This window comes from Schistocerca americana, chromosome 6 (assembly GCF_021461395.2).
Source record: "Schistocerca americana isolate TAMUIC-IGC-003095 chromosome 6, iqSchAmer2.1, whole genome shotgun sequence".
Classification (NCBI taxonomy): domain Eukaryota; kingdom Metazoa; phylum Arthropoda; class Insecta; order Orthoptera; family Acrididae; genus Schistocerca; species Schistocerca americana.
The window spans coordinates 399575419-399593344 of NC_060124.1; the positions used below are offsets into that span (position 1 = coordinate 399575419).

Sequence of the window (17926 nt, forward strand, 5' to 3'; positions counted from 1 at the left end):
ATTGGACTCGAGCATTTTCCTCACCTCATATTGCCTGCATCTTCAGCAGTCTCCACTTGGAAATCCAATAGGGTGTCTAGAGTATCTCGGGAAAAGTTTCGCTGAAAATATTACAGATTCTTGGAGTGTTAATGTATCTTTAATGTTGATATTTCTCCTTGCTCTCCATATCCTGTGCTACTCCACCTTCAGAAATTCTGTCATGCTGTGAGACACATCAGCATGGCCAAAATTAAACAAATTTTTCTGCTACATACAAGTGAATAGCAGTTGGGAAAGTAGGCACAAACATAGAAACCATCCAGGTACTGAAACAACAATATGTTGTTGACAATATGTATGAACACAATAGGAGGGTGCCTGCTACACTTTGCTTATAAGGAGGAGGACTCTAGTATACGGCAAAATGGATGCTTTGTCATGTGCACAAGTCATGTGGCCTGCTGCAGTGACCCCTTGTGGCTGGGCTGCACAGGTGCTGTTGGCAGAATATTCTAAGTGTAATGCACCAGGGGCCTGGTGCCACACCACATATTCAAGTACTACGTACAGAGTTACAGCACCTTTCCCCTCTTGGGCAAAGGCTGCTCTGTCACCACAAAGTACCACAAGAGAAGACTGGTAACAAGGGCACAGGTTGTATGCTTGCGTCCGATTCCTGGATATGTTGGAACTGTGGTGATAGTGAAAGCATTGGCTGTTTGGTTGGGAATGCCGGGAATCCAGGTGTTGAAACATGCGAAGTCTCTGCCGCAGCCAGTGGTGGTGAATCATTGTAGGAAGGCCCAATAGCAGGCGCTGGGAGGGCTGGATCCTAGAGGAGAGGTAGAAGGTGGCAACATACGCAAGGAGAACAGGTCTGCCCTGCAGCATGGATGCTCCGTGAGGCCAGGACAGACAAATTAGTTAGGAAATGGAGGTGGCAGTGGACTGCAGCCTCATCGCAGTGCAAGGACACAACAGGTTGTGGTTGCATGTCACCAGCCCATCACTGGTGCACACAATACAGAGATGGCAGCCTTGGCAACTGTGGACCATGGACAGAATCCACTTCATTCAGCTGTTAAACCCCAGCCCAGACTGTGGGGCCAGGAGCAAACCGTGATGAGGACTGAGCCGGTGAGTTTTGGTGGGGTGGTATGACCGTATGCAGGAGGTTGCGGAGAATGTTGGCCAGACTCTGAATCTGACTTGCATTATTCTGTATAAACTCGAGAAGCATGTTAGGATATCAAAATGTGGACTGTTGTCATAGGCATATAAGGCAGTCCTTGAATAGAAAAAATGTTGGAACAAGCCTGAATCATAAGTGCAGCTGACGTCAAAGGACTAATGTATGGAAATTAAACCTGGGTGCATGTAGCTCTCACATGACTGTGGCTTCTGGCAGCTGAAGAGTCTTCCCTTTTCATAATACTGTTACAATTATGATTCCACTTGATCACACAAAGCCACTGGAATAGGGTGTGCAAGGAAAAAATGCGGACATGCCATAGCTTCCAGGGTAATGTAGGCTGCAAAATTAGTGGCACAACTTATCCCATCAGAGAAAAGAGACGAGAACTCGGAACACAGAGATTCCAACTGCTAGTAAGGGACCAAGTCAGAAATGAGGTGACCTGTATCTGAAATGGAAAAACCAAAAACATTGAAATCATCCACACCAGACACATTATCGCTGCCCACATCATCAACTAACAAAACAGTCAAGGAACAAACCACAGATTTATACATAGTGGGAGCTGTAAATTGACCCAAATTTGGAATATGCTGCTTGTTGTAACTCGCCAAACATGAGTCACTGGAGACGTCACTGGAGATCTCAAGTCCACATAAGTTTATAAATTCAGTAAGTCATGACTGCACCCTTGTCCAGTTGTAGTCTGAGCGTTTTGCTCATCACATCACACATCAGCAAACAATTTGATTCCTAACCACTAGACGGACAATTAACATCCATGTTCATGTCCGAAGAAGGGGGTTGGGAATGACATGCAGATGCCGTATGTCCATCGCTACAGTTGTTGCAATTTGTCCAGTGCTTTGGGAATGTGGCCCTGTCTTGTTGTTGTTGGATCTGTCACTCTGCAGTGTGGCGCACAAATTTTCAATTTGATCAGCAGCCACACGGAGACGTTGAAGAACTGAGAAATATTTATTGGTTCAGCCAAAAACAGATTCTCACACTATAATGTGTTGACGTGACTCCCTGTCAGTCAACCGAATGACGGTGTAACAGACTGTAGAATCAGCGTAGGAAAAATGATGTGTTGTGCCTGAGGCTGTGGAGTTCACCCACCCAAACCTAGCAGGACTGGTGGGGCTGTTCATGACAATGATAGAACTCCACACACTGCACTGACGTGTGTGCATTTACAGTGGTAATTTGACAACAAGTTAAACATTTTGTTGAAAGAAAGAGATGCAGGTTCCAGGAGTGGGACTAACTGACACAACTGGCAGATCCGAGGAGAAATCCCAGAAAGAAACAGAGCCTTACACTTGTTTCCATCAGTGACATGAACAGTGAGGGAGTGTTGCCAAAGCCATTTCTCGTAAGACTCCCCATCTTCGGGTGCATTTTCATAAGGGGGATTGGAGGACTGCCTCCATGGACAGAAGAACTGAAGGATGAACAAAGTAGATTGAGCACATGGAAGTGAATGTCACACTCGTAGCCAGTTGTCGTACTGTAAGACATAAACAGTAGAAGACCACAATGAGCCAAACTTTATTCTTCTACATACAAGCAAACAATAGATGAGAATGTAGAGACAAACATAGAAACAATTCAGGTACTGATACAAGCAGATGCTGACAATAAGTACGAACACAGTATGAGAGAGAGAGAGAGTGAGCGAGTGAGCATGCTGCAGTGTGCTTATAAAGGGGAGGGGTCCTCTAGAATGTTCAGATGATGCTGTGCCTTGTGCACAAGTCCTGTGGCCCCACTGTAGGTGGCCTCTGGTGGCTGGTCTGCGCAGATGCCATTGGCATAATATTAAAAATGTAGCACACTGGCAATCCTGTGCTGCGGCGCATTATTATGTACAGAGGTAGAGCAGAAATGATTCCTTAGTTCCAAGGTGAGAAGGTGCCACCATAGTCACTCTTTGATTCCTGTTTATGCTAGCCCTCAGATGAAGTGACATTGTCCCATATCTACAGTGTGGAGATGTTGATCGAGATTGTAGAATCTCAATGGCATTTGATACATACCATTTACACCTTTAGAAGAATATGCCTAATACATGCTCCAGTATTCATTGTGGTATGGTATGGAAGCAAACAGGCTCCGAATATCTTCACTGCCACATACAGGTAAGAATTCAGGGTCCCTTCAACAGTTAGAGATTGGAATCACTATTGTTTTCATATTAAATACCTCTCCACACCAGGGTTCCAAGTGCTGGAGAATTACGGCTCTCAAGAATGGCTGCTTCCTGCGATCTTTCATAAGGTCATCTATGGACAAGCTGGTGTCTGGACACACCACTGAACACCATTGAATGTGCTAGTTGGTTCTGACTCTACGGTCTACAAGTCTCTGTAGTCTGTGGTATGATATTGGCAGTAAATGACACATGGCAACTCGAGATATCAACTTGGCTATTAGAAAACTGTTGTTAACTGTAGACTCTCTGCCTCTAACCTCTGTCCAGATTTCAGCTGTTTTCTTCTGTCAGCAGAGCCAACTGAACAAAGCTGAGACCTTCTCGTGGTGTAGTCATTCCGGAAGGACCTGTGTGTAGTCTTCTTGTCATATCGTCCCTGTGAGTCAGTCTCTGCAGTCATTGCACAACGGCCCTCATGTGTCCTTATGGTGTGCTGATAGTAGAGATGGGCAATTTAAGAAGAAGAAGAAGAAGAAGAAGAAGAAGAAGAAGAAGAAGAAGAAGAAGAAGAAGAAGTAACATACCGAAAAGTTTTTTTTACAACATGTACACTTATACACTTAATAATTCAGATATGTATATCTTTGAAGTGCTGTAGGTCATTGTGGTGCTAAGTTATATGCAATGACAGTAATGTTCTTAGTACAAAAAATAGTCTTGAATGCAAATACAATATGTTACATCTCTGACAGGTAGAAATGCTTAATTGTGTCACGGTTGTGTTGACATAATTTCTCTTTGCAGTTTCCTGCATTAAAGTTAACATTATTCTGTAGATACTGATTCTGGGCAAGGCTCTGCATGGGGCTGTTTAAGAAGATTCACACAATTATAGCTTTCAGCTGTTAAGGCCTTTGTCAACAATAGACACACACACACACTCTCTCTCACACTCTCCAGTTGGAAGGAGCACACCATCGGAGACGTTGGCAGTTGCGCCGGATTGTCTCACAGTGAGCAAACTATCATCTTTGCAGTCCACATTTACCGTACATAGATGGAATGAACTCTCAATTCAAAGACCCTCCCAGCTGCACCACAGTTCCTCATGGTTTCTTGTATTGAACACAGTCTGTCCTTTCACTTCAGTAAATCTGTTTACTGTTCAGAAAGGTGTTGATGCAGTTACTGGCCCTGTGAAATCCTACTGTCATTTAAGCAATGGCACTTTGCTCTTGGGGACTACTTCTGATTCTTGAGCACAACTGCTTGCAGCTTTGCTCCTCCATGGCTATCCTGTTCGTGTCACGGCCAATCACACACTGAATTCATCTTGTGGTGTTACTTACACCAGGCTGCTCGATGGTCTGACCAAGGCCAGAAATCCATATGAACCTCTCTGATTGGGGTGTCATTGCTGTCATAGGATGATGAAAATAGTAGATGCATCCTTAACCCTTTCAGACCTGGTGGTCACAATTGTGTACATAAAGTTTGTTCACTAATATTCGCTGACAAGAAATGTCAGGTGCATCAAAACTCACTGTGCACATTTGTGTAGGTTTATTTTAGCCATGCTCCAGCAGCTGCTGCTCTCTTGTGAGCAGTCAGTGAACTACATAGTAAAATATACTGTCTGATGTTGTCTCTCTGTGGGAAGCCATTACTCGTTCACTTTATTGCTGTAATAGTCACATTGTGGGTTTTGTTAATGAATTTTTTGTGTGGTTTCCATCTTTTGTAAACATTATACTTTCTTTCAGTGGAATTTTCAGCAATTTCATTCAGTTCATATTTGTGTTATGTATCGGGTAAATTTAATGTACACATTTGTGTACAACAGGTCCTTAGTGGTGTAAAATAGGAAACGTAAACTAAAATTTGCCTCAGATGTATTTGCATGGCGATGGTAGTTATGTGTGGTATTTTTATCAGTAATTTCAGTACCAGCAGTAAGGAGGAGAATAACTGACCAGTACACATGATTTTATTTTATATTTCTGGCTTTTGACTTACAAATATGGATAAGGAATATCTTTCTGTGGAGAAAGATTGGGACTTGATTAAGGACATAATTGAAAATGGTGATGTTTCTGACATTAGTTTGAGTGGAGATGAGGATGACAGTGTACCACTTATTGAAAGGCAAGCTCCACAAATAGTGAAACGTGTTGGAGCAGATAAAGTGGGAGTTAATGATGTGTGTAGAAACACCATATTTGAAGACGAAGATGACGGAGACGTGGTGGATGCTGAAATGAACTTTTTATGCAGTGAAAACAACCCAGAATTGAGTAACCTGTACGCCAACATAATGGTGACACCTAAAGAATCCATAAAATGGAAATTCAAGCCTCTAAGTACCATGGCAGAAACATACAAAGCTCCCAATTTTGAAGAATCTGTCTTGTTTTCTCCAATACAATACTTCAAAAGATATATACCAGATGATTTTTTCACTAGCATGACAGCACATACTAATATTTATGCATTCCAACAAGGCAAATCCTCATTCAAGCAGACAACTCAAGAACTAGAGGCGCTATTTGGTTTGCATATACTGACTGGCACTTTGAAATTTCCCAGACTATGAATGTATTGGGATACAAGCCTGAAGGTAAATGTGGTTTGGTAAAACATGTGTGGATACAGATCTTTAAAATTACAAACAAATTTACACTTGGTGAACAAGCTGGAGAAGCCACCAGAAAATAAAGATAAACTTTACAAAGTCAGGCCAGTTTACACAGCCATTCGAAGTCACTGCAGTGAACTTCCTATAGAAGAGAATGTTTGTGTGGATGAAGGAATTATTCCTTTCACTGGGAAGTTTTCTCCAAAGCAGTATGTCAAGGGGAAACAAGTTCATGGGGAATCAAAGTCTTCATGTTGTGTGGAAAGAGTGGAATAGGGCATGATTTCCTTTTGTATCAAGGTGCTACAACTGAACTAAATACCACATGCTGTAAAAAATTTGGATAAGGTCCTGCTGTTGTTTTAGGATTTTCTGTTCCACTCTCAAAAGGTAAAGGTCATAAATTACACTTTGACAACTTCTTTTCATCTTATCATCTGTTTCAAGTTCTGAAATCTCAAGCCATCAATGCACCAGGTACTGTCCGTCAAAACAGATTTGGAAAGAACTTGCCTTTTTTAGATGATAAAACAATAATGAAACAAACCAGAGGTTACTGTGAAGAAATCAGTGGTGCTGATGACATTACCATGTGTAAGTGGTTAGACAACAGGCCAGTTGTATTGTGTTCAAACTTTGTTGGTAAAGGCTCAGTGGATGAAGTAGAGCGATGGGACAAAAAACACCATAAATATGTGAAAGTAGAAAGACCTGAAATAGTGAGAAGATATAATCAAGCAATGGGTGGTGTGGAGCTATTTGATCAATTGATAAGCTACTACAAAGTTTTCATCAGATCTTGAAAATGGCCTTTGTGTATGACTTTTCACACTGTTGACTTTGCCATCGTGCAAAGTTGGTTGGAATACAGACGAGATGCAGACAACCTGTCTGTCCCAAAGAAGAAGCAAATGGACCTTCTTTCCTTTCGTATCAGGGTAGCAGATGGATTGACACTGTGCGAAAAGAAAGTGACTGGAAAGAAGAGGGGGGCATCCGTATGATGAAGGACTGGCTTCAGACGTGAGAGTCATACAAAGAAAAAGAGGAGAATTACGACCAGCTACAGAGATACAGTTTGATTCCATTGACCATTTGACTTTGCATGACGTAGGAACTCCAAGTCGCTGCAAATTTCCAAAATTTACAGGGCGTTCAAGAGTTCAGTGCAGAAAGTTTAAAGTACATTTGTGTCTCCAAAAGGACAGAAATTGTTTTTTGCAATTTCATACTAAACCTTAAAATAAAGTGTTCACCATTGTTGTTTAAACAAGAATGTAATATGCATTTATTTTTGTTGTTTCCTCTGTTCTAAGTGAAATAAAGAGTGACATAATTGATCTGTACCATTAACCTCCTTAATGTATGACATGAAGCTCGACACCTGATGAACACATTTGTGTACATTAAATATCTAGAAAAGTGGAGATCATACGAAATTTTTTCTTAGAAAAATGTTGTCAGGAGACTCACTGGAATGTAAAAATGATGTCAGACTTTTTTTTAGAAGTAAATAAAAAATCAGGTCGGAAAGGGTTAATGCCCATACGCTCACTTTTGATGGAGCGGTGCTTCCGTCCAAGATCAAAGCAGGCCATGAAGTTATCACAATCCGACCGTACATTTTGAACCCATTGTGCTGCTACCAGTTAATTATTTCACCCATTCGAATGTCTTGGAAGCACCCAGCCAAATGTGTAATCTGTGGTAGGGATGCACCCGAGGGCGATCGTCTGCCTCCTTCTCAACACCGTATCAACTGCGATGGCGACCATGCCACCTCCTCTCGAGATTATTCCATGTATGTCGTTGAGTCGGCTATCGAGGAGATCTGGGTAAAGGAAAAAGTGCCTTAACTGGTCACTCGCAAGTTATTGGCTAGTATCAAACCCTTAATTCTACTGTCTGGCACTTACAGTACTGTTCTTGCTACATCTCACTCAATGAAGGACATGGCCACGCACACATGCAACCTCAAATTCAGCACTCGGGTTGTGAAATCACCCAGTGTCATGATAACATCACAGTCTCCTTGTCCAGCTATGCAACAAGCCACAAAACATTCACTTTAGGGGGTGAAGTCACCTGCTACACAACTGGCAAGCCAGAAAGAACAGAAGGAATAGTCTTGTGAAGACTTCCTTCATCCCTCCATCCAACAAACATCTGAGTCTTCCTCTGCCAACCAGAAAGAATCCAAGAAGTCAAACAAAGGCAAACGGTCTTCTCCTTCACCAACTCGGAGAGCCTCTTCAATGCTGTCACCACACTATACCCTCGCCCAGCCGACCTCTGTGTCACTGGAGCGCACCGCCAACCATATCCGCATACCAACAGAGGGAGAATGCTGATGCCTCTGTAGATATCATGGAGCAGGATTCTCCATGCTCTGCCCTTAGAAGCAGCGAGCCTTCAGAAAATGGTACTTGGCAGTCACCGAGATGACAACCCTTCATTTTTTTTCCCTCCCCCTTTTTCCTCATCATGACTTCCTCCAATGGAATGTTCACGGTCTTAGATCCAAAAAAGAGAAATTATGTCTGCCTCCAGGAAACAAAATTGTATCCTCACGGCCACTTTGACCTCCTGCATTTCATTCTGGTCCGCTTTGACCTTTCCCCTGAGGACAGCATTCCATCTCCCGGGGGAGACATGCTTCTCAACTGGAAAATGACTTTCATAGTCAGACCATCTCCCTGACTACCCAGATTGAAGCTGTTGCAGTCCCCATTTTCCTTCCTCACTTCACCTTTTCAATTTTTATTGTTTACATTCCTCAATCATTCGGCGTCACCAGAGCAGACTTCTTCCAGCTTGTTGGGCAACTCCCTCACCGCTTTCTGCTGCTCGGTGACTTTCATGCGCACCATCCCCTTTGGGGTTCTCCCAGAACTTGTGCAAGAGGTGCCCTTTTGGCTGACCTTCTTAACCAACTTAACCTCTTCTGCTTTAACACAGAAGCACCCATGTTCCTTTCACACTCCTTGCACACCTCTTCTTATTTGGACCTATCCTTCTGCATAGCCCAGCTTGTCCATCATCGTGAGTGGACCATTCTCTCTGGCACAAACTCGACCACCATTTCCCATGTGCTGTCTGTTTGCTGACTCCTACCTCACCTACGTGCACACACAAATGTCACCTACATGCACACGCAAATGGCAGCTTACTAAGGCTGACTGGAGACTTTACTCCTCCCTGGCAACCTTCAATGAACACCATTTCCCCAGTTGTGATGACCAGGTAGAATATCTTACAAATGTTCCTTACCGCTGCAGAACATTCCATTCCTTGCATTTCCTCTTTACCCCACGGTGTCCTGGTCCCTTGGTGGACTGAGGCATGCCGTAATGCAATCCGCGTGAGGAGATGTGCTCTCTTCATTTTTAATCGTCATCCTCATCCTATGACGGCAAACTGCATACATGATAAACAGTTAGTGCATAGTGTAGTAGTGTTCTCCGATATAGCAAAAAAGGTAGCTGGAGTTCATTCATTAGTTCTTTTAACAGATTATGTCATGTGGGCCATCTCTGATGGCTCTCTGGGACCAAGTTCCATTCCTCAATTTCTGGCCTGACAGTGGCATAGGAAGCTTGGATGATACCCTTCTCTTCTCAGAATCGCGAGTGCTACAATGCCACCTGTACTGTAAGGGAGCTGGATCATACTCTCACGTCATCCCAATCTTCTGCCCCGGGGCCAGACAATGTTAACATTCAGGTGTTGCCGCACATTTCTCTTGGTGGCAACCACTTCTGCTTCATACGTTACCCAGATGCTGGTGTGAAGCCACCATTATACCCATACCTAAGCCTGGTAAGGACAAATGCGTTTCTTCTAGCTGCCACCCCATTTCTCTCACCAGCTGTGTTTGCAAGGTGTTTGAACGTATGATTCTTGCCCAGCCGGTATGGTTGCTCAAATCTCGCAATTTACTAACCACTGCACAGTTTGGATTTTGACCTCTCCGTTCTGCAGTTGACCATCTCGTCACTTTGTCTACCATGCAATGAATGGTTTTCTGTGGAAATCCCAGACTGTGGCCATGTTTTTGATTTGGAGAAAGGCTGCGACACCTGCTGGAGGACTGGTATCCTCCGTACTCTCTACACATGCGCCTTCCATGGCCAACTGCCCTGTTCCCTTCACGAATTTTTAAAAGATCGAGTTTTCAATGTACATGAGGGTTCTGCATTGTCAGACACCTTCATCCAGGAAAACTGTGCCTCAGGGTCCCATTCTGAGCGTCGTCTTCGTAGATATCGCCATTAACCCTATAATGGCCTGTCCCCCTCCAAGCATCTCAGACTCCCTTTTCGGTGGTGATTTTTGCAATCTATTGCAGTTCTTCACGTTGCCTTGATTGTCCTTGCTTGTGGAGCATTGACAGGGGCTTTTGCTTTTCAATTGACCAAGCATTTTTTATGAGTTTCTGGTGGCACAATTTGTTCCTTCCACCATCGTTACATCTTTGGCCTGTTGCTCTTCCGTTTGTTGAATCTATAAAATTGATTTGACTCAGTTTCAGTAGGAAACTTCCTTGGTCGCCCCCTCCCTCTCCCCAAATGTCTTACCTGGCAGCCTTCTGTATGTGGTCCCTTAATGTTCTGTGTGTCCTCAGTGGTACTTCCTGAGGAGCAGAACGTACTACCCTCCTCCGTTTGTACCCGTCAACTGTCCATTCTTAATTCGACTGAGTGTTTTGTTTAAGCATCTGCAAGTCCGTCCCTCTTACACCCTCCTAATACCATCCATTATCAGGGCATCTGTTGGGCACTGAGAATCTTTATGAAGAAGCTGCTGAACAACTGCTGTCCTACCGCCATGACTTTCTCCTTGGCAGATGTGCATGCTGGTTGTCCGGCCATGCCTCCTTCTTCGATGAGTCCTTTGACCACCAGTATGGGGTGCATCTCTCTTCTGTTACCTGCTGGAATTCACTTTTGGCTATTGCTTCAGTGGCTTAACCTGCCACTTTCCCAATGGGTGTGAACCCTTCCCCAACTTGGCTTCATATGCCAGCCAGTGTTCACTTTGGATTTCACTCTCCTTCTAAGGACACTACTCCAGTCTTGCTCTATCACTGTAAGGTTCTTGACCCTCGCATGAAACTTCACGATAATGCCTTTGCGTACATTGATGGCTCTCGGACTGACCGTGGTGTCGGGTGTGCCTTCATCGATGTCACAGATGCTTTTTGGTATCAGTTTCCAGTCCACTGTTCAGTATTTACAGCGGAGCTCTTTGCCCTGTATCAGGCCATGCGGTACATCTGGTGACACAGGCTTTTAAATTGTCATTTGCTCCAACTCTCTGTGTCATTCAGAGCCTCTGTATGCCGTACACTGTCCCCCCTTTAGTGCAATGGGTCCAGGAAAGCTATCACTTGCTCACTCTTGATGGAGCCCCTGTGATGTGTATGTGGGTCCATGGTCATTCTGGTCTGACAGGTAGTGAGGCCGCTGACACTGCTGCCAAGGCTGCAGTCCTTGAACCTCGGCCTGCTAGTTCTTCCATTCCCTGAGATGACCTCAATAGCGCACCTTAATGAGGACATCCTAGGCCAGGTATGGAACTTATATACCATTTAGGTAATCTCTGTGCTACAGACGGCACACACATTGAAGGTGACCATCCATCCCCCTTTTTTCATGACAATAAATATTTTTCTAGCTCTGTCCTGAATTTTTTCAAAAGTAATTTGGGACACCTATTTGTCCCGGATTTAACAATTATGAAACCATTTATCCTGAATTGTATGTTCATTTCACCTGTATCTGCATGCTCTTACTGAAAGGGTATTTTCCCAAATGAGGAGTTTATGGCGCAGTGACAAAACAGTTTGTTGTAGAAACTAAAAAAGCAATGTTAGTGACCACTGGGAATTATTATGAAGCTTGAGTTGAATGTTTTTGTAAGGCTGATGAAGAATACACACACACTGAAGAAAATTTACAGCACTGATAAATATTGTATGCCTGCCTGCACTCCTACATCTTAGAAGGTACTAATAAAATATAAATTAATGTACTGTTTTTAGCAAATTAAAGTGATAGTTTGCATTTATTACATTCAGTTCAGACTTCTTTGTAATATCAAAATTATTTAATGTGTCCCGAACTTGACTTTAGAAAATATGGTCCCCTTCACACAATGAACTCTATTAAGTGACTACTAGAACCTTATGTATGTATGAACATTATACCACAAACTGCACTTTTCTACATATCCCCATTTCTGAAATACATGTGTCAAAAGCTATAAAGACAATTTTGGAACACCTTGTATTTTCCATACTTCTTTACTGAGACAATGAGAAACCGCCGACAATGGTCAATTGCACAGACTGCAATGTCGCCCCATGCGCCATTCAGTTGAATTTCTTAAATGTAATTTGCCTTCTACTTACTGAGTTGTATAAAACTCATTTCGTTTACATTCATTTTCTGTACGGCAAATTAGTACTGTGTCTGAATATGAACATCTCTGTAATGCATTTTAACAAATCCTTGTTAATCTCGTGTATGATTTATGTCAGCTGATCGGTAGGTGGTGCACGGTTGCTGCCATTGTTAGCACTAAAACACAAGTGAGGAAACACCCCCCTCTCATGTTTCCACTTCCCATGGCATGTCGTGACCATTGGCCAACTTATGTCTACAGAATTTTTGTGTCCAAGAAAATAATGATTCGACCCGCTCCAGGCGTTTTTAAAGTTTTTGTGTGGGGTTAGCAATTTAAGTGATGGTAGGCGTATCAGAATAATATGTCAGGCTAGTTAATTATGTATTAATGGCACCTGGAACAATTCAATCCACAACAGTATAAGAATCAGTTTTAAATGATGAAAAGAAAAATTATTCCATTCAGCTCATAATTAAATGAACACGTATACTGCTTATGTTAACTTTGGCATACTCCTGAGATACTTCACTTACAACCACCCAGTGTCAGTACACTGTAGCACTGCTTTAGTTCAGCTGATTAAAGTATTGCAGGCTGGTTTCACTCAGAATAATGAATGAATAGCTAGATCATGTAAAACACTATAAGTAGTTTCAGTTAAAAGAATGAGTATGTGGTTCAACCGACAGAAGAACTACAGACTTGTTTTCACTTGAAAAGAAGGGATGAATATTTCAGTCAATACACAAAGTTACAATGATGTTGAATCTTTTCAGTCAGTTGTTCCCACTGTCTGTTATCACTCAAAAAAAAAAAATTTTTTTCAATCAACAGATAAAACTATAACTGACTGACATGATGGTTTTCATTTGGTTGCTCTCACAAACTGGTCTCACTCAAAACAATGAATGACTTGTCTAGCTGATATGAGTGACCTGCTGTTCCTTTCTAACCTTTCCCGATGTATACCCTTTCCTCCGAGAGGAAGGAATTACTATTTCGAAAAACTATGATTAGTGCACTCTTAACACAAAAAAAGAAAGATGCACCTACTACCAAATGGGGTGAAATTCATTAGATGTGTGCATGTATACAGACAATCAAATGATGAGAATTTCAGAAAAATTTGATGGTCATTTGTTTGTCTGAACATGTAAATCACATCTACTGTTCAGTCTTGTTTGGGTAATTCCTTTGTGATGGTTTTTAGTAATTTTTGATTTTATTTTTTAAATTGTATTTCCACAATTAAGTGTGTGTGTATCAGTAACTTGGCCAAATATTTAAATTTTCCTCTTTTTTTTTTGATAATACCTAATATTTCTCCAGTCGCATTCAATAATTTGACACCTATGTTTTTTATGGAACTAGTTATTTCTTAGTTTTATTGTGTGCTTTTGTCAGTAGTGGAGCACCATTTGTGATGTTGTTCTCACAAGTTCAGTTGATACCGTGCATTGTCGTAAGTTCTGGAGGGGGGGGGGGGGGGAATTAATCTATCTTCTTACAATGGGTAATTTTTGGTTTGAACTAAGCAATACCCCAAAGGGTTATGGAAATACATCCCAGCAATTGTTGCAGTAATACTGGGGATTAAATGCAGTCTTCTAAATTATTTCGAATGTGACAGATTTTATTCGATTTGTGGGAGAGAAAACCTTGCAGTTTGATGTATTTTGGAAACTGCATAGTTTCTGGCATTTTATGCCTTTCTGTGTGAAGACTACACTTGTCCCCAATTTTCAAGTTTAGTACATGTTACACATTGATGGATGCCAAATAATATGAAACTATGGTTATACCATTGGTAGGCAAGTTAGGACATGTGTGAGAAAAAAATGGCAAGTTTTGCACCTTTGCATGGAGAGAAAGATAGAGATCACATAATTTGCACTTTTATTGCCACTTATCTTTGAAGCAGTGGTACAAAACCTTCCATATGGCACGAGTGTAAGAATTCCTCAGTTTCTCTCTCTATCACAGCAGTCACCTTATTATTGCTGGTGAAATGTAGTCCATCCAATGGTTCCTTTGGTTCTTGAAAGGTGAAGAAATTGCTATATCTTGTGAGTAAGATGGATGTGGTAAGATTTCATAGCTTAGGTGTGAGTAAAGAGTCATGCATGATAATTCCTCAAGTGATGTGAGTGGGAACATTGTCGTGCAGGGCTTAGTCAGTGAGGATGACTCCTTCATAATACCAAAAGGCAGATAATATAAATCTTCCTAGAAGAAGATTGTTTCTTTGGGGAGGTGAATCTATGTTATATCAAAGATTTGTTTCTTTCTTTCATTAAAGGTTCTTAATGGTGGACCCAGCAGGTCATTGCTTATGTTGTTGACACTGAGCCTACTCTAAATCTGACCCCTCTGACATTGGTTGGTAACGCACGTGTTGGTCAATACCAAAGCTTCCACCTATGTAATGAAGCATGATTACTCTAGTGGACATGGCCTTCTGCTTTAAGTGCATCTTCCAGATCTGTGTGATCTTGGTGAAAGTCTTTTGCACCTTTTCAGTTTCATATGCTGCTGTTGTGTTATCTTCCTTTGTGGAATTATTTCATAGATTTCCACTGCAAATGCAAATGATGAATTACTGCATATGCAGCCATGTTGCTGAACACCGTAGCAATTTGGGGTTTTTTAGCCACCAATGTGTCTCCAAAAGACACAACTTGGAAGGAATTGCTGCAGCAACAGAATAACAAACTGTGGTTCCAATGCAAATAAGCAAAAAGAAATATGCATACTAAGTGCATAATATGCATGCAGCATCTGTTTATAGTAGCTTAATATATCCTTAGTAGTGTAATGAGTAAATGAAGAACTTTAGCAGTCATATTTTCTGAAAACAGTAGTTTGTTTAGAAACTGAGAATAAATGTAGGTTTTTATGACAGTATACTGCTGTATTGATAATGTTGTGTGGACAAGACTAGGTAGTGCAGTCGTAAGAGAAGGGACTCAGTTTTTTGTTTATGGCCATGAAAATCCCCATCCAGCCACACTGTTTTCCGTGATTGCTTCCGAGTCATTTAAAGACAAAATGCTAGGATGATTACTTTGAAAGGGTGCAATCTATTTCCTTCCCAGCCTGACTGTGTAGTCCATCTCCAATGACATCTTGGTCACTGACGTGTTAAATCATAGTTTTCATTAGTTATTTGTAACACTGCAATTGATGTTAATTAATTGTTTCATAATAACATTCTTGTACTTTAGTATTCCTCATAGGTGGTTACCATGAAAATTAAATAAATATCTTTGGCAGTTTACATTGATTAATTACTGTATTGATTTTTCCTGTTTGTCACTTCAGTGTGTCAGTACAAAAGAAATATAGAATTTCATTGAAAAAGTAATGGAACACTATATTTATATGGAATTTTCTTCTGTGCAGCAAGCTTACTTGGAGGATTGCGTCCAGCAGAAACAGTTGTTGAAGATATGTTTATTCGAAGATTTGTGACTGGAACATGGCATAGTCTCTTTGTATCGGAAGTGATTATAAAACGACAACACAATTTGATTCGGATTGCTGGCATAGTACGTCAAGCAATTAGTCCTAGGAAGATGTACTTCCTTATTGGCTACACAGAGGAACTGCTAAGTTACTGGTTACAGTGCCCTGTAAAATTAGAACTGCAGTCAGTTGCTGATGCTAAAGACGTTGTACACAAATATATTTAAGCAGCATTGTGTGTGTTCGATAATAAAATTTTCATATTCTCAGTAATTTACTAATAAACCACCTCATTTTCTCAAACTTAGTGTGAATCATTGGTAGGGTGATGTGAAACTGTCAAGTGTTAAGTTTCCTCCATTATGCATGAAAGACAAATTTTTGACTTGATAACGTCTATTACTGTGGCAACTAAGATTCAGCTCTTATTTGACAGCAATCAGTAACAGTTAAATATCAACAGTAAGTATAATGCTAAAAGGAAGCAAGACTTACACAATACCTTACCCACCATAGTAAAGCACAGGACAAGGTGAAGTATGCAACTGTAAGGATATTAGTCCATTTATGCAGAAATCTGATTAGCTCGACGTAACAAAAATTATTTGAAGAAACCTGAGCAGAATGTTGTCCAAAACTGTGCCTGAACACTGGAGGTCATCCCTATATCGTCAACATGATGGTGTGGCCAATGCCATACCTGTGGAGGGCACTAAAAGATTTGGAGAGTGAGCTGTTTGTGGAACCACACACCGAAGAAATGGGTCTCTTGGGCAAATCCTGTAACTCTCTAACAAATAAAGGGCTGACACTGTTGCTCTCAAACACTTCACCTTTTATGGATTTTATTGGCTACTATGTCTCATCTGCACATAATATTCCTTGGAAAGGCCTCCATTGTATTTTTGTGATCAATTGTTTCTTCATAGACTGTGTATTTGCATGTTTAATTGGTTACTCTGTTTCATATTATGCACTTGTACAGGCATTCCACACAGACTTGTTTCAGCAGAGGTTGGGTAATCTCACTGTTACTTTATTTGCTTGTCTTTTAAGTAAGTTCACAATAAATGAGTTGAACACTGATACAATGTTTGTTTGTGTGCGGGGAAGGGGGGGGGGGGGAGAAAGAGAGAGGGGGAGGGTTTCACAGGCAGTTTACTGTGTGACACTCTGCAATGTTAAGCCTTGCAGCCGCTGAGTGGGGCAGTGATCCACAGCAGCTGTGCCTCGCGCATCCCACAGCTGCCGCACTCAAACTTGCTGTGTGGCTTTCATATGGCGGAGAGGTCTACCGCCTCATGACAAAGGGATTTTGGAGTGTTCTGCTCAAACAGGTGAGATGATGGTGCTGCTGTTCGTGCGTGGCAAAAATGAACAACAGAATATGTCTTGACCTGATAGAGCTCTTTAAAGTAGAAGTGTTGTGGAACCCATGAACAAAATCTATCGCAACAAAAATACACATGAAGATGCATGGAAAGATGTTAGCAGGTAAATAGAGATGCCAATTGAAGAACTCAAAGAAAACTTATCCATTTCCTACAGAAGAGAGAAGTCCCAAATTAAGAACAATTGCAAGTCAGGTTTTGGTATGTACACATTTATTGTATTTCTAGAGTGTATACAGCTAGTATTATTTGCAGTTACATAATTGTGAAAATACACTTATAAGCACTGCAAACATATTTCTTCTACAAACTATCTACCCGAATTCAGTGAACATGGAAGTTTTCCATCCAAACCTTTCTACACATCTGTGGGTACTTGTCTAAGTAATCTGTATAAAACCACCCAATAAAAGTTTGAATTCTATGCAGTTTTGTTGTTACAGTGTTTCATTACACGTACCTTCATATATTACTTCAGAGCCTCGATAATCGCATCACAAACCTCTTGCACTATTTGTGATATAATTTGTTTGGAGATATGGAAAAGGTATAGCTAGCTTTAATAGGATTCTCATGTGGGTAAGAATATCAAAGTAACTGTGAACCTCTCCCTTACAGTAATAACTTCTCGAAACTGGGTGTTTATTTTTATTAATTTTGCTTTGATTATTTTGTTTAATTGTTCAAAATTA

The 17926-nt window shown here is 41.3% G+C and overlaps 1 protein-coding gene across 1 annotated transcript in view; it reads left to right on the forward strand.

Annotated features, from left to right (window-relative positions):
* LOC124619392 (28S ribosomal protein S24, mitochondrial) overlaps positions 1-16116 on the forward strand; it is a 32477-nt gene extending 16361 nt beyond the window's left edge. Inside the window, exon 3 of the mRNA XM_047145739.1 lies at positions 15781-16116. Coding sequence (XP_047001695.1) covers positions 15781-16070 — 290 coding nt within the window. The 3' untranslated portion in view covers positions 16071-16116. The remainder of the gene's footprint in view (positions 1-15780) is intronic.
* Positions 16117-17926: the final 1810 nt, after the last annotated feature.